This window comes from Triticum aestivum, chromosome 4D (assembly GCF_018294505.1).
Source record: "Triticum aestivum cultivar Chinese Spring chromosome 4D, IWGSC CS RefSeq v2.1, whole genome shotgun sequence".
In the NCBI taxonomy this organism is placed as follows: Eukaryota; Viridiplantae; Streptophyta; class Magnoliopsida; order Poales; family Poaceae; genus Triticum; species Triticum aestivum.
This window is the reverse complement of record NC_057805.1, coordinates 499,766,445-499,781,943: the sequence shown is the minus strand read 5'-3', so window position 1 is coordinate 499,781,943 and position 15,499 is coordinate 499,766,445. Positions and strand designations below refer to the sequence as shown.

Sequence of the window (15,499 nt, the reverse complement as noted above, 5' to 3'; positions counted from 1 at the left end):
CCCGCCCCAGACGCACCACTTCCGTCCCCCAGCCTCCGCGGCAGCCGCTCCACCTCCACCTTGATCTGGTACCCTTCTTGGTTAAACCACACCTCGACCGTGCCGTTAAGTTTAGCCGGCGACTTGCAAGCCAGTTTCATCCTCACAGGCCCCAACTTTATGAGGGAAAGCTCGTCGACCACGATCGGGCATCCCAGCATCTTAAAAGCCTCCTTGATTCGCTCAATCTTGCGGTGTTTCTCAGGGATCCCGTAGAGCCGCACCCAAGCTTCTGGCATCACCATCGGGGGGATCACCTCTTGCTCCACATCACGCACCCTAGCAATGATATCGTTGATAGAAAGGAAAAGCTTGCCACTAGTCCGGGCCATATGCAGGAGATCCGCTGAAGGGAACACCACCATGAAATCGTCCTCTCCTACTTGGGTGACTTGCCAGTCCCAGTCCCCCGTGACCATGTGGTTGAGCTCCTGAATAAGAATCCGCAGGCTCAGACGTCCTGGCTCAGCCGAGAGGATGGCGGCGTTGCCAACAGAGAGCTGCCGTGGACCCTCGGATTCCTCCTCCTCTTCGAACTGCAGACAAAAGAAGCCTTCCCCAGAAATTGCGCTACCCATGATCTGCAAACAAGGCTGCCGACCCCTCGTCGGGCAGTGCGCAGACGCGTGTCCCTCCTCCTTGCACAGCACACACAAGGGCTTGAACTTACACTGCGACTGGAAATGGCCAAGTCTCCCGCACTTGAAGCATTCCACCTCCGGGGCCTTCGGCACATCCTCCACTGGAATGGGTTCGTCCGCCGTACCCTTCGATCCAGGGAGGAGCGGCACCGTCAGGGGGGCGGAAGCCGCCCTGGGCCTCTTAGCCAGTGGATCCCCATGGCCACCACCACAGTTAGGGTGATCCATTGGCTTCCGCTCCAACTCCCGCCGCCGCGCCAGCTCCTTCTTCTTCTTCTTTCTCTCCTGCTGCTGGATCCACCAGGGGGGAGGAGGACCCCAATCCCCCTCGCGCCCCACTTGCTCTTGGTAGCGGTCGGATCTACCACTTTGCCTCGCGCGCATCTCCTTCGATGCCTTCTCCCGCAGGTCTCTCTCCCGCCGCCGCTCCCCATCCAGGTCCTGGGCCTCCATCGGCCTCTTCTCCATGCGTCGATCGCTCATCACCGCCGCTGCAAAAGAAATGGGAAGCGAAGGAGGGGGGGTGGGGCGAATGGATCTGGCGAGGTGAGCAAGGCGCCGCACCTCGTTTCTGGTTGCGGGAAACCCTAGCGAGGGGGCGAGGCAGCCACGCCGCAGCCATAAATATGTGCCGTGGCTGGGCCTAGACCTAGGAAACGCTGGCGCGGGCCTATCCGGGCCAGTCGGCCCAGTAGGAACCAGGCCACCGCCCCCAGGCTGATGTGTGGGCCCCACTAGGCAAGACACACCCTCGCCACCCGTCCCAGGCACGGGGGCCGGCCCACGGCCCACTAGCCCGACCACGGCCCCAGGCCCAGCAGCGCCAACCCTAGCCTGCGAGGAAACAGAGCCATCGTCCTCCGCCGACAGCCCTGCCGCCGCCTCCTCCTCCTCCGGCACCTGACTGGCGGCCACCTGCGACGGCAGGCGCGGCCACTCAGCCTCCGAGGCCACTGGAGCGAGCATCGCGGACGCCGCCCTCGACCTGATCTTCCGCGCGGCATCTCCAGGAGACGCCCCCCTGACCGGGGTCCGCGAGGGCTGCCAGGCCCGAACAGCGACGGCGCGCGTTCCCCGGCCACCAGGAGCGAAACGACGACGCGCCCCAGCGGCGCCGCTCCCCTCGGCTTGTGCGTAGGCGACGAAATCACCCAACGACGGGCCCTCAGGCACCGGCCGCCCTACCTCCGACTCCAGATCCACGCCGACCGCATCCTCCGGCTCCTCTCCTGCCAACGCCCAGAACCTACCTCCCACCGACGCCACCACAGAGCCCACCGACGCGCCCCGCCGCGACCAAGCCGGGGAGGAGCCAGCACCACTCCTAACCACCTCCCAGCCCTCGCAGGCCGGAGCTCTGGGCGACCGGGGCAAGGCGCCCGAGCCGTCGCCAGAAGGAGCGCCTAACGGTCTACTCATCGAAGCATGCATCACCATGATACATAGACGTATTTTAAAATATAGATTCACTCATTTTGCTCCGTATGTAGCTTATATTGGAATCTCTAAAACTAAAAAGACTTACATTTAAAAACGGAGGGAATAAAATAAATATATCCATGCATGTACATGTTTTTTTTTGTTTTTTTGGTCATTAGTTTAATATATTTCCTCATCCTCACATACGTAGTATAGTGAATACTATAAGCTCAATACGCGGTCATTCTTTTCATCGAATAACCTTTCGAGCCTTTCCCCATGGATCTCTATCCTCCTTTGAAATCAGTAGAAATCAACTCACCATTCCCGATTATGTCTTGCATTAATCTGTTTCTGGAAATAATACCTTTTATTTACTTTTGACTAACTGAAAGGAGGGGAATTGCGAAGGTTGGTGTTACACAAAAACACAGGCCTTCATTTTTTTTTATAGAGAACATCTACTTTCAAGCCACCTTGTTGCACTCCACCCTAATCTTTGCCCCCCCCCCCCCCCCCCCCCGGCAAAAAAAAATCTTAATGTTTGTCATTTTTATTGCATACCCGACTGTGTGGCCCATTGTCGGTATTTACGTGGCAAAGGTCTAGATAAGTCAATCCAACCGTTGTGTGATCCAATGTCAGTGTTCATCGCACACATTTCAAAACTAGTATCGCTTGCTATTGCTATTTCAGGCAGATGGGTCGAATTTCACCACCGTGTGCAATAATTAATGACATCGCATAGATTGCAGCGACTAGTATCGTGTGCGTTATAGTTCACACAATTACAAAAAAAGATTGTGTGTGATATTTAAACTTCGACACACGATTTAGTAGGCATAAAGTGTGTGTACACGTATCGCCTTTCGCTCTGCAATATGAAAAAAAACAAGTCTGTGTGGCGGCACATAACACATACGCCGACACTCCCTGGCATGTGGCAAGTCAATATGGTGCAGCTTATATATGAATTTGGATCACAACATAACAATAACACATGGTGCAGCTTATGGTGTTGGGAAACGTAGTAGAAAAAAAAATGCCCTACGATCACCCATGAACAATATGAAGATGCACTTAGAAAAATTCGTGAACATATATGTTCATATGTGATACACAAGAAAAGACAAATACCTAGATAAAAATGAGCTTTTTCTTTGTTGTATTTGGACTAGGTATTTTGTGTGGACTGCAAATAATCGCATTAGTTAATAAAACTTTACACATACTTGAAGAACATGTATATGCATTTTTAGATTTTTTTTTGGAACTTTTAAATAACTTTTTTTTTAAAAAAAAGGGGCTCCGTGGAGCCAGTCCTGTGTAACGGCGCGCTCACCACACGATTTCACCTATGTTCGTATGTAAAAACTAGCAGAAAATAGCAGCCGAGAGTAAAGGAAATGCCCTTTTGTTCCTAGGTGTTTATACACCTGATATGGGAAAACAATTAATAGTTAAAAATATTAGAAAAATTAGAAATTTTAAACTTTGTTTGCACTAGTATATAAATTTTCACGAATAAAAATCCAACATTGACTTTGGGGGAAAATTTATTGCTATTATAGGTCACTATTCATATTATTTTGGCTGATTTGTTTTTGAAAAGATTACAACAGGTTTTTTTCTATTTTTCTGGTATTTTTTTACAAGTACAATGGAGCTTCAATATTTCAAACATATTTTAGAATTTTGGGATTTTTTATTTAATTACTAAATTTTTTCTCCATGTAGGATGTATATATTCTGTTTGACCAAAATATAGGATGTATATACACCATAAACCAAACGTTCCTGTCTCTGATAGTAAGCAGCCCAGTCATCCAGCTGGCCAACGGCCCATATGGAGATGGAAATGCAGCAGCCCAGCAATTCAGAAGGCCTCCAGACGAGCTCTGGACCAATTTGTGCGAGAGCTCCTCACAATATTTGCTCAAAAAAAATCCCCTCTGAATATTGTCTCGAAAAGCAAAAGCTCCTCTGAATCGGAGTGAGGAAGAAATTGTGGGAGCAACAGCAGAGGATGAGAGGAGGCAGCAACGCCGCTCGACGGCGTACGCCCGGCCCGGCAGCCGTCGGCTCGCCGGTGAACTCGTCCGCCGCCACACGCCCTCCACCCTCGCCGTGGTGGCAGGCTAGATGCAGCTCAACAACTGAGGCGAGAGATCCCGTTTCCTTTCAACAGGCTTGCTCTTGATTTCTCTCAGTCTTTCCGATTTATTTCAATCTCATTAGCTGAGCAAGTGGTTTGCGGATTAAATTTGAGAATACGGATTGATTTATTTTAATCAAATTATAAGTTAGGGTTTGAAGGCCCATGGCAGCAGGCTAGCAGGGGCAATTCCGATTCCTTTGGACAGTTTTATTTCAATGTTAACTGAATAAATGATTCATGGATTGGTTTTTGTTTTGTTTTGTTTTGTTTTATACAGATTTGATTTTGAGGGGGGTTGGCTGAATTTTCTCAGGTTGACGTTTAAGGTTTCAGTTATGGCCCATTCGGAGAATAAAAGTATCCACTCCATCAATATCATGATACAATCATGCAAATATCGTATTCGAACCGTATACATACCCTTTAGCAACTTTGAGAACTAAATATACGCTTTGGGGCTCCTTTGGACACAAAGAAATTTCTGCAGACTGAAACTGTAGTAGGACTTGGTCAGTGCATGCCAAGTCTCTCCTTGACAAATACGCAATGCTTGATTTGTTGTTCAACTTCGGGCTAGTTGAATACTAGATTCAGATAATGAAGTGTTGGCAGCTAAGAACCAAGAGTTGGTTCTCAGTTAAGTCAGTTTGATTGATGCAGAGAAAAATATGTGGTCAGTGCATGCCAAGTCTCTCCTTGACAGATACGCTATGCTTGATCTGTTGTTCAACTTCGGGCTATTTGAATACTAGGTTCAGATAATAAAGTGTTGGCAGCAAAAAACCAAGAGTTGATTCTCAGTCAAGTCAGTTTGATTGATGCAGAGAAAGATATGTGGTGATGCTTCAGCAACAACGACCGGACAGTTGGTTCTCAGTCAAGTCTGTCGCATAGAAAGAAATACATGGTGATGGCTCGTCAACAACGGCCCAAGAGATCAGAGTGGTGTACCTGCCATTAGGAATCAGTCAAGTCTATGTGATAAAGCAACAAAAATTGCAACCCGATACAAAGGATGGCGTGCATGGAATCGATCCAATTCTAGTGAGTGGAGCACTGGCATTTTCTATGGTAAAACGTTTTACTATTGACCAGCAAGGTTGACTTTGCTAACCAGCAGAGGCATCAACTTCCAAGCTCAGTGTTCATTCCTGAAGATACAAGTCCCCCTAGTCCCAAATCGATCCCTCCTTTTTTGACCAGGAACCATGACTTTGCTAACCAGCAATGACCAGGGAGGCAGGGGCAGAGCATAAAAGGAGTTTACAGAGACATGAACTATTCAACTTCCAAGCTCAGCGTTCATTCCCGAGGATACAAGCCCCCCTAGTCCCCGCAAATGGAGATTTTCATTTCTGCGTTGATGGGTGAACTCATATCAAGATCCATGAGTTCCATCATCAACAAATACTCCAAGCCACCGGCGGAGGCCGTGGAGGCTGGCTTAGAGAGGATTCTACTCAGGGGGCAGGTCATCATCGGCGAGGCCATGGGGCGGCACATCACAAACCACGGAATGCTCCAGCAGCTTAGTATGCTGAGGTATGCCATGTACCAAGGCTACTATGTGCTCGACACCTTCAGATGCCAAGCGTACCAACAAGAGGAGAATATTCAGGCTGTCAGTCAATCTGGGGTCGTGTCCAAATTTCGTTATGCACAACGGCTCTGTCTCTCCAGCAGCAACAGCAAAAAAACATCACAAGCGCTTGAAGAGGCTCTCGACGGTTTGAGATCCATGATTCTTGATGCCAGTGAGATGGTGAGGTTCCTGACAACATATCCTCGCTTGCATCGTCAACCTTACAGCATGCATCTCTTGCTGGACAAGTGCATGTTTGCCCGCCAGAGGGAGACAGAAGTAGTTATGAACTTCCTTCTGTGCACACAATCTTGTACTAGTAGCTTTGATGTCCTCCCAATTGTTGGTCCGGAGAATGTTGGAAAGAGCACTCTTGTCGGTCATATCTGCGAAGACGAAAGAGTACGTGATCGTTTCCCCCAGATTGTTTTTTTCAGGCATGATAATTTCAGAGCTGAAGATGTAGCCGCTTTGAGAGGCAGATGTGCAGCAAGACATGAGAATAATGGGAGATTGCTGATCATTATCGACGTAGTTGGGGATCTTGACGAAGATCTGTGGGAAAACCTGTGCTTTCTTTGCCGGCAGAGCACTACATGTGGTAGTAAAATCATTATCACAAGCCGGTCTGACAAGATCACAAAGCTTGGAACAACACAGACTCTAGTACTGAAGCATCTGTCTGATGAGGCATTCTGGTATTTTTTTTAAGGTGATTACGTTTGGAAGTACAGATCCCAAGATGCACCCGAGACTCGTGTATTTGGCAATGGAGATAGCAAAATTGATGTATAACCTCGCTGAAGCAAGCATCACTGCATGTGTGTTGAGAGCCAATTTTAACATCAATTTCTGGTGCAAGGTTCTGGCATTCCGACGAGGGTGCATGCAAAAGCAGCTCTGTAAGTCTGGGATGCATCCGTGTGAACTTCTCAGTGCGAATAGACCTGTGTATCTTCAACGAATGGGAAGAACTACTGAAGATGTTCTTGTTCTTGGTACTAATCAGACATGCTCTTCTGAAGAGGAAGTTCCCAAGATAACGGCCGTAGATGTTTTGTATGGAATCGCCAGGCCTCAAGGTGGGACATTTAAGGTCCTTCTATGGAAGTCTCGGATACCGCCCTACCATACCTACATCCAAACTTATGAGATTCGAGAGCTGCAAGCCAGAGCGGTGAAGAGGAAGCGCCCTCTGATGAATGGCATTAGACATGTTTAGTTTTGTTAATGTAAGTCGTCTATACTCTTGTGCCGCTATTTTCTGCTATGTTGTATAACTGAAAAATAAGGTATGCTATGGAGACATACATTTCTTTTATTATGCCCCTTGGCCAAGTTTGTTCAGAGTGTAGCAAGCTTTGCCCTTTTGTTCGAAAACTATCCATACCAGTGTGTCTTGCTTGTCAGACATCAATGGCCAACATATATGTGGGTAATCTTGTACTGTATATGTGGTGGCTCTGGCTATTATAAGCACTTTACACTGAACACGTAACGTATAACACCATGATGCCACCCTATGATGCTCATGATGCCTCCATTTACTGTTTCTGAAACTAATACTCCACAACATAGTTTCGAGCCTTATGTAATTGCAAAACCTGAGTGTGGTCTTCTTCTTACGCAGAAAAGAACAATTGTATGATCTCGTGGGTTTTCGGTTCTTAATTTCCCGGTTCTGATTATTAAATCTTACCACTCTCATTCTCTGTAAGGTCACATTTTTTTGCAATTAATTTGACAGTGTGTTTCTGAAGCACCAATACTCATGGTTAACTTTTGCATGTCTACAATAAAGTACGGCTAGATTTTCTCTCTTGGTGCAAGACAACATGATCTCGACAAGTTACCAATGGCATTTAGTCATTCTGTTTGTGTTTTGATAAGCATCATTTGGATAAAAACTAGCAAATAATTACTATGGAGTATGAACATACTCCCTGCAGGCTGATGAACAGCTAACAATAAGTGATAAGCAAGCCTGGTGATCTCTAGCTAGCTACGAGAAAGGGTCTCCCCCGCTTTAGATTATAAGCAACGGCCAACAACAAGGTTCGATGCAGAGTAGTTCGGGTCGCAAGAGAACAGAAAAAGAAAATAAATAGTCTTGCTGGGGGCTCAACACATGATCTCTAGCTAGCTACCACGATGAAAAAACTCAGCATGGATTGTGGCCTCCCTGTGAATGCCACAATCAGCCAGGGTCCATGGATCCTGCAGGTATTTGCCACCGTAGACTAACCCACAAGAGTCCGTTAGCTTCCTCCTTGCCTGGATCTTACTCCTGACGTCAGCGACCGTGTCAGAGCTTGCCACGTCAAGGGTGATGGTCTCACCTGCGAAGATCCTGACAAAGATCTGCATCTTCTCCACGGAGGGCGCACCCATTCTTCTTTCCAAAGGTGGCAAAGGTGGCAACTGTTGTGCTTCCTGCATAAACCTCCCCTTGAACGCATCTGTCAACGCAGTCTTCGAATTGACCGCCGCTAGCAGTAGCGCAGCAGCCTGTAACAGATTGCCACACACTATTATTCAGAAAGAACTATAAAACAACTGTTAGGGCATGTACTATATCTAGACTTGCCTCTTGTTTGCTGATACCAATGTCCATCTCCACCAGGTCTCTCTTGCGCCAGTGCTTCAGCACCGACACTGCGGAAGCCTGATACGTACGCAGGTCATCGTCAACTACATATGTGTGACCGCTGACAAACTCAGGATCACATGAATGGCATGATCTTTTATCTTTCCTGAAGGAGCAGCCTATCTTGAACGGGTCAAGGCTTGGATCCAGCAGCGTCTTTATGTCGCGAATGCAAGGTCCTGACAAGAATCCAGCCACGTCTAGTCCCGCGGCGCTGTTGTAAAGATTGTTGAAACTGCCGCACAGATGAGAGGTTCTTGCCATGCTCTTCAGGATGCATCCTATGGGGTAGGTCATGAAGCTGAGGAGCAGGTCCACGAACTCGTGCTTGCACTCTGCATACATGACCTTCCTGTCCTTTCTGTCATAGAAAAGCTTGATGAGGACCTGTGGATAATATTCAGAGACTGTAGGATCGCCGGTTTCTTGATATCGAGGCTTGGGAATCGTGGGTAAGAGCTCTGCGAGTAATGATCTTTTTGCCAAAACTGTGTGAACAGCTTGACCATTTCCTTTCGCGAGAAACACGTCAGTGAATATGGTGGTGGATGAGATACAGGTCTTGAGCAAGGAAACCACCTGAAATTTATGAAAAGAATTGGAACCATTAGTGATAGGTAGCTCGTAAGCATCAGGCCAAACAAATTCAGTTTGGGTCAGCTGCCTGAATTTTCCAGTGCCGCTTCCAACAATTACCCTTTAGATCAACATCGACTCAACGATTCTCAATCCTCACCTCAAAATCACTTTAAGGCTCCATATAAACTACTATTACTATTTCACAATCATTTCAGTTAAGTTACACACCTTCTAAAAGAGTATTCTTCAGCTTATAGTAGTATTTAGAGTAAAATGCATTGGCAGTGACTTTAATTTAGTATTTACTATGTTGGAAATTTTCCAGTGAGTTTTGGTCGCAAGTTCAGTTACGTCAGCAACCTTGCTGGGCCTTGGACCTTGGGCTGGCATCAAAGGAATGGGATTGAAGCCACGCCCGGAAGCCAGCAGCTCCTACAAGCAGGAGGCGAGGGTATCGAGATCAAGCAAACTATCCCGTTGGATCAGGCAAAAACGGCACGGCGGCTTCCTCGCCCACCTCGGGTCTTCTTCCTCAATCTCCTTATTGCTGTTTGATTATCTGCAACCAATTGTTGTACTCTTGAGTGAATCTAAGCTAATCCCTCTGTCCCACAACATAGCTTTCAAAAACGTCTTATACTGTGGGACGGAGGGAGTATTATCAATGAATCACTATGAGTTGCTAACAAGTTACCCCCGATGCATCTTCCTCTAGTATTTACTACTCCCTCCATCCGGAAATACTTGTCGCAGAAATGCATAAAAATGGATGTATCTAGAATTAAAATACGTTTAGATACATCCATTCTTCCGAGAAGTATTTTCGGACGGAGGGAGTATATATGTTGGAAATTTTCCAGTGAGTTCTCTTGGCAATTTCCAAGTGAATTTTTCATTGCAAGTTCAGTTACCGCTGATGCATTTTACTCTAATAGTATTTAGTACGTTGGAAATTTTAGCGAATTAGCAAAAGAATTTAGTTAGTTTACCTCGGCCCATCCGACGTCCACGTCCACCTCCTCGTAACCGTCTCTGGTCCCATCTGCGCCGAGCCCCCTTAGGAACGACACCACATTGCTCGTCGACGCATGTTTGATCACCCAGTTGTCACTGATCACGAAACGTTCATTCCAGTTGGAGAACATCTCTTTGCGTGGTGTTTGGTTGTACACATGCACCAGCCTAGCCATGGCTACCTCCCAGCACCTGCGTCTATGTGGAGGCGCATGCTTTTCGACAAAAGGAGTACACGCTGAGCAGCCAAAACGATTATTGCAGCTGCACTCGTATAAAAAAAGGAATTCTAGATGTAAATTGGTCGCATGTAGTACAACCGGTATATATAAATAAAGCCAAGAAAAAGATGATACAGACCCGAATTCGTCCTTGTGCGCTGGCCTGTGAAGCGTGCCATGGCAGGCGTTAACCTTCAGCAGTTGGGCGTCGCGGAGGCGGTCGACGCTGCCGCAGAGGTTTGCCAGGCAGCCCGGCGAGGACGCGCCTGCGGTGAGCTGAACGGCGGATAGGGGGAGCGTGAGGAAGGCGAGGATGACGTCGACGAAGTCGGAGCCGGCATCGGCGAACAGGACGCGCTTCCGCGGCTTGTCCACGACGAGCTTGATCTTGATGGCGGCCATAGCCGGCTGAGGTAGCTAGTAGGAGCGATGGCGCGTATGGGTATGGCGGCCGTTTACTTAAGTTTAGATTAGAGGGCAAGAGATAAATTAAAGGAATACGAGACGGTACGTAGAGTCCCAAGAGTCTTTGCCCTGCAACGGTTCACGTGCACGCAGTTGTTGTGCGTGCCTCGGCCTCTTCGGCTTCCCCAGCCGCCGTTACATCTCCGGCTGACTCCGAATTCCCAAGTCGTCACATCTTAATCACTGGGCATTCCCCATGCCGATTGCTTGCTACTGGTACTTAACCACGTTACTCTTCTTGCTAACCCACCCCTTCGTCTCTTGGAACCCATCCGATCGAACCAGTGGTGCGGGTAGACCGCAGCTATGGCCACCATCAGGATCAAGCTGGCCGTGGACAGGAGTCGGAACCGCATGCTGTTTGCCGACGCGGGCTCCGACTTCGTCGACGTCCTTCTCAGCTTCCTAGCTCTCCCGCTGTCCGCAGTCCAGTTCTGCGCAGCAGGCGCGACTTCATCACCGGGTTGCCTCTCCAACCTCTGCCACAGCGTCGTCAACCTTAGGGAGAGTAAGCTGCTGATGGCTGATTCCTGCCACCGGATGCTTCTCACGCCTTCGCAAGAGCATGAGTTTGGGACCTATGGGTGTGTCATGTGCATCACCATGATATCAAATCCTTGTTGCGTTGGTTCAATTGATCCGGCGCGGAGAGGTTGATTATGGTCTTTCGTTATCAACAGCTATGGTCCAGGAGCACTATGCAGTTACTACGATACATTTGTGAAGAACCAGCCGAATCTACAGGTAGACGGCGACTTCTGCAGGTGCTGGCTAGTCTTGGCTCGACTCGTGTATGTCTACAAAAGCGCGATCTCCGGGATCGGAAGGTTTGTAAGAGGGAGAGAACGGTTTGTGATCAGTGATGACTTGACGATCAAGCCGGTATCCACGAGCACCATGCAGTTGCTGCCTCACAACTTCATTCCTGATGCGATTTTACAGGAATTTGAGGAGATGCATGGAAGTTTGCGTCGGCTGGGCGGAGGTTTGAAAATTCAATTAATTTTAGACAAAGCAATTACATTTTCTATGAGGGCATTCACTTTTGTCTATTAATTTGGATTCTCTTACGAGTTTCAGGTTGTATCCATCCTCAAGGCTTCTCTGTCGTCACATAGTATATTCACTGACGTCTTTCTATCCAAGGGAACCAATGACCCGGCTGGTCGTGTCACTCTCAAAGAGAAAATTTTGCATACATCCAATAAAGATTCCGAATCGGATTCTTCACCAAAGAGCAATATCAAGCTTTTCTACGACAGGAAGGAGAAGAAGGTGATGTATGCTGAATGCAAGCGTGAGTTTGTGGATGTGCTCCTCGGTTTCCTGAGTTACCCACTGGGTTGTGTGATCAAGAACATGGCTGATGGTGCCGTCGCTTGCCCTCTTGGCAACGGTAGCTTTGACAATCTGTACATGAGCACCATCGAACTCGAGGCAGCCGGCTTTATAACAGATGGTTACGCTGAAAAAATGTTGCTGAATCCATCGCTTTGCCCGTTCAGCACCCAGTGCTTCGTTCTAGAAGAAACCGTTGAGGAATCGGAAGAGTTCTAATGGGTCTGGCACCATATAGCTCGTCTCGAAATTTTCTGCGGCCAAGGACATTTCGTGACTGCCATCCTTATCACCTGGTTGAAGACCGAAGGTATGTCGTAGATTCATCAGGCTTCCGTGATGGCCGTGTCGAAGCACTGGTGTAGGAGAGACAAGGCTAACGTGGTTGAGATGGAGATCACCATCGGGATACTGGAGGTAACCTAGCCGAGATTGCAAGTAATGCAGAACAGTTACTATATCCAGCTTGCTGAGGTTTTTAACTTTTTTATCAATGATTTTGTTGTCTCTTGCAGGTTGTTGCGCTGCTGCGGGCGGTGCTCACCTCGAAGACGGCGCTGACCGATGTGTTCATCAACAGGCTGGAGGAAGGAACCACCTGCCCTGACGAATGTGACGGTCGAAAGGAAGTGAGTGACAGACGCGGTTAGCTAGTTCACCGTGTTCAGAACAAAATTCGTGTTATATGCCAAAAAGAAAAGAATTGGCGATGAAGATGACGGCACTGGAGCTTCAAAAAAAGAAGATGACGGACTTGTCCTTGTACATTGTCACAGATCTAGTTCTTGTTGTTCCTTTACTAATTTGGATGAACTTTTTTTGATTAAAAAAAGGATGAACATATTATTCTACTGGTTTCAAATTTGTATGAAGTGTTGAGTTTGATCGAACAAGTAATAGCAAAAACTACCACAATTCGGGTTAAGGTTCCAAAAATCTACTGCTTCATTTTGTTTGCCAAAAAATTACCACTTTAAGTCTTTTTTAGCAGAAAATGCTAGTTACTGCCTTGCTCAAACTAACCACGATTACGATAGATATGGCCCACCCGTCAGGGCTGACATGGCACAAAAGTCAACCATGTTTGATTTGACTGTTTAGCTAGACGTTATGGCAGGCGGGGCCCACGTCTCTGTCCCTGTAAGAAAAATTCCCAACTCTTAGGTTAGATAGACACGTCATCCCTATCAATTTTATTATACTTGATTGATATTTCCGAAGACGAAAAATCATCCATTATTCTTGAAATGCCATTTATTAATATCACAGGGAGCAGCCTTGTACTGTGCAGAATGGACGGTAACCTTCAAAATTTCTGATGAAGAAATTATGAGGTACCTCCCGAGGAAGCCCGGAGACAAGGAAAAGTATATTCCTTCTCCAAAAAGAGTAGATGTGGTATTTTCTCAAAGGGTGCGGACCCACCGATGTCCGTACGTAAAATTAAATATATGAAGGTTGAGCTAAGCAACCCTAAAACCAACACTTAATGGGAGATGACCCATCTTAAAAAAGGATATAATAAATATCTATACCGATTGTTCGTCTTCGTGATTTAACAAAAGGGGTCCCAATGAACATGTTTGCAGGAGAAACATGTCTTAGAAGATAACTTGAAGGGCAAACAAAAACAAAAAGGAAGGAGTCACATGGAGGCAACAGAGGAGAAGACAAAGTGTCGTACAAGTGCACCAAATCATACCACAGGTCGTACCAAACTGCTGAAAATAAGCCTTGGAGACAAAAGGAGAAGACTGCGTCGGGTATGAGCGAGCCTACTCCCAAAGCTATACCGAAAGCAGCCAAGTACCCAAAGCGGAAGACAATGTGTGGTACGAGTGTCATAGCTCTTACCCATGGCCGTACCCGACCAGCACGGAAACCTTCTCCAAGTCCAGAGTGCAAGACGGGGTCCAGTACGAGCACTAGCGCTCGTACCAGTCCTCATACCGAACCGATGCCGAAAACCTTTCATCGACTCCAGAGGAGAAGATGGGGTGCGGTGCTAAAGGGGGTGGGGGTGTCTTCAGCACCAAAGAAATGGGTTTAGAGGTCGGACGGAGGTGGCTGACAGGCGGGGCAGTGAAAGGGCAGCCGACGATGATGGGTGGGTAAAAGCACACGACCCCATAAAGTGCATATGGAGGTTGCACTTTTTCTCGACGGAAAAATTAACTATGTTAGCGCTGAATTAAGCGTGCTGCGTTGGAGAAACGGACTTCTTTTTTTATATACTACTCCCTCTGTTCCAAAATAGATGACCCAACTTTGTACTAGTTGGGTCATCTATTTTGGAACGGAGTAGAAGACAAGGAGAAACGGACTCCTGTACCGATGCTTTTTAAGTTTTTTTTAGCATCGTTTTTTTCGAGAATCAGTTTTTTTTTCTTTATATATATTTTTAGAAGATTTTTTCTTTATATAAGTAGTAGCATGTGAGTTTTTTTGAAAAGCAGTAGTAGGGATGTGGAGTAAGCGGCCTACTCGCTCAGCTGGCCAACGGCCCATATGAAGATGGAAATACAGCAGGCCAGCATTTCAGAAGGCCTCCACACGAGCTCTGGACCAATTTGTGCGAGAGCAGCTCCTCTGAATCAACGCCTCGTGGGGCAAGAGCAGAGGATGAGAGGAGGCAGCAACGCCGCTCGACGGCCCACCGCGCACCCCCGACCCCGCAGCCGTCGGCTCGCCGGTGAACTCGTCCACCGCCATTCGCCCGCCGTCCTCGCTGTGGTGGCGGCTAGCTGCAGCTCCACTTCCTTAAGAGCCGACTGATCTGCGCTTCCGGTTTCCTTTCAACAGGTTGCTTTCGATTTCTGTCGCTCCTTGCCGATCTATTTCAATCTCATTTGCTGAACACAAGTGGTGTGCGGATTAAATGTGAGGAATGCAAGTTAGGGACTCTTTTAAGGCCAATGTCAGCAGACTAGCAGGTGCAAGCTCAACTGCTTCAAGCCGAGCACTAGCAGGGGCGATTCCAATTCCTTTCAGCAGCTTTATTTCAATGTTAACTCAGTAAGTGATTCATAGATTGATTTTTTTTCTCTTTTGTGCTGGTTGATTTTTCTCAGGTTGACGTTCAAGGATTCAGTTATGGTTTTGTGGCCGTTTTCTCCTAGTGTGGTTCATCAAATTTTTGCAAAGTTAAGTTAATCTGCTAATTTTCCTTGGCCCTGCAAGAAAAATACCTGCCCATTCTGCTGGGTGGTGATGGTACTTCAAATGATGGTCATACAATTTGGTAGGTTTGTTTAACTGTTCGTGATAAAAATTCAGTGGCTTCTCTTCTTTATAGACTTGAATGTGCAGTTCACCTACAATTTTGTATGCTGCCATAAGGACTGTTCAACATTGAGTTCACAAATGAGTTTTTATCTCCCCAGATAGGTCGCAGAA

The 15,499-nt window shown here is 47.3% G+C and overlaps 1 protein-coding gene across 1 annotated transcript; it reads left to right on the top strand.

The window, feature by feature from the left end:
* Positions 1-4,045: 4,045 nt before the first annotated feature.
* On the top strand, positions 4,046-9,657 carry LOC123099025 (putative disease resistance protein RGA1). The gene is made up of 2 exons (XM_044521135.1): positions 4,046-7,071; positions 8,463-9,657. The coding sequence occupies exon 1, from the start codon at positions 5,597-5,599 to the stop codon at positions 6,548-6,550; it is 954 nt and encodes a 317-aa protein (XP_044377070.1). The 5' UTR covers positions 4,046-5,596; the 3' UTR covers positions 6,551-7,071; positions 8,463-9,657.
* The last annotated feature ends 5,842 nt before the right edge of the window (positions 9,658-15,499 follow it).

What these genes read in the sequence shown, in the direction of transcription:
- LOC123099025 (XM_044521135.1), top strand. Translation starts at nt 5,597, where the DNA reads ATGGAGATTTTCATTTCTGCGTTGATGGGTGAACTCATATCAAGATCC.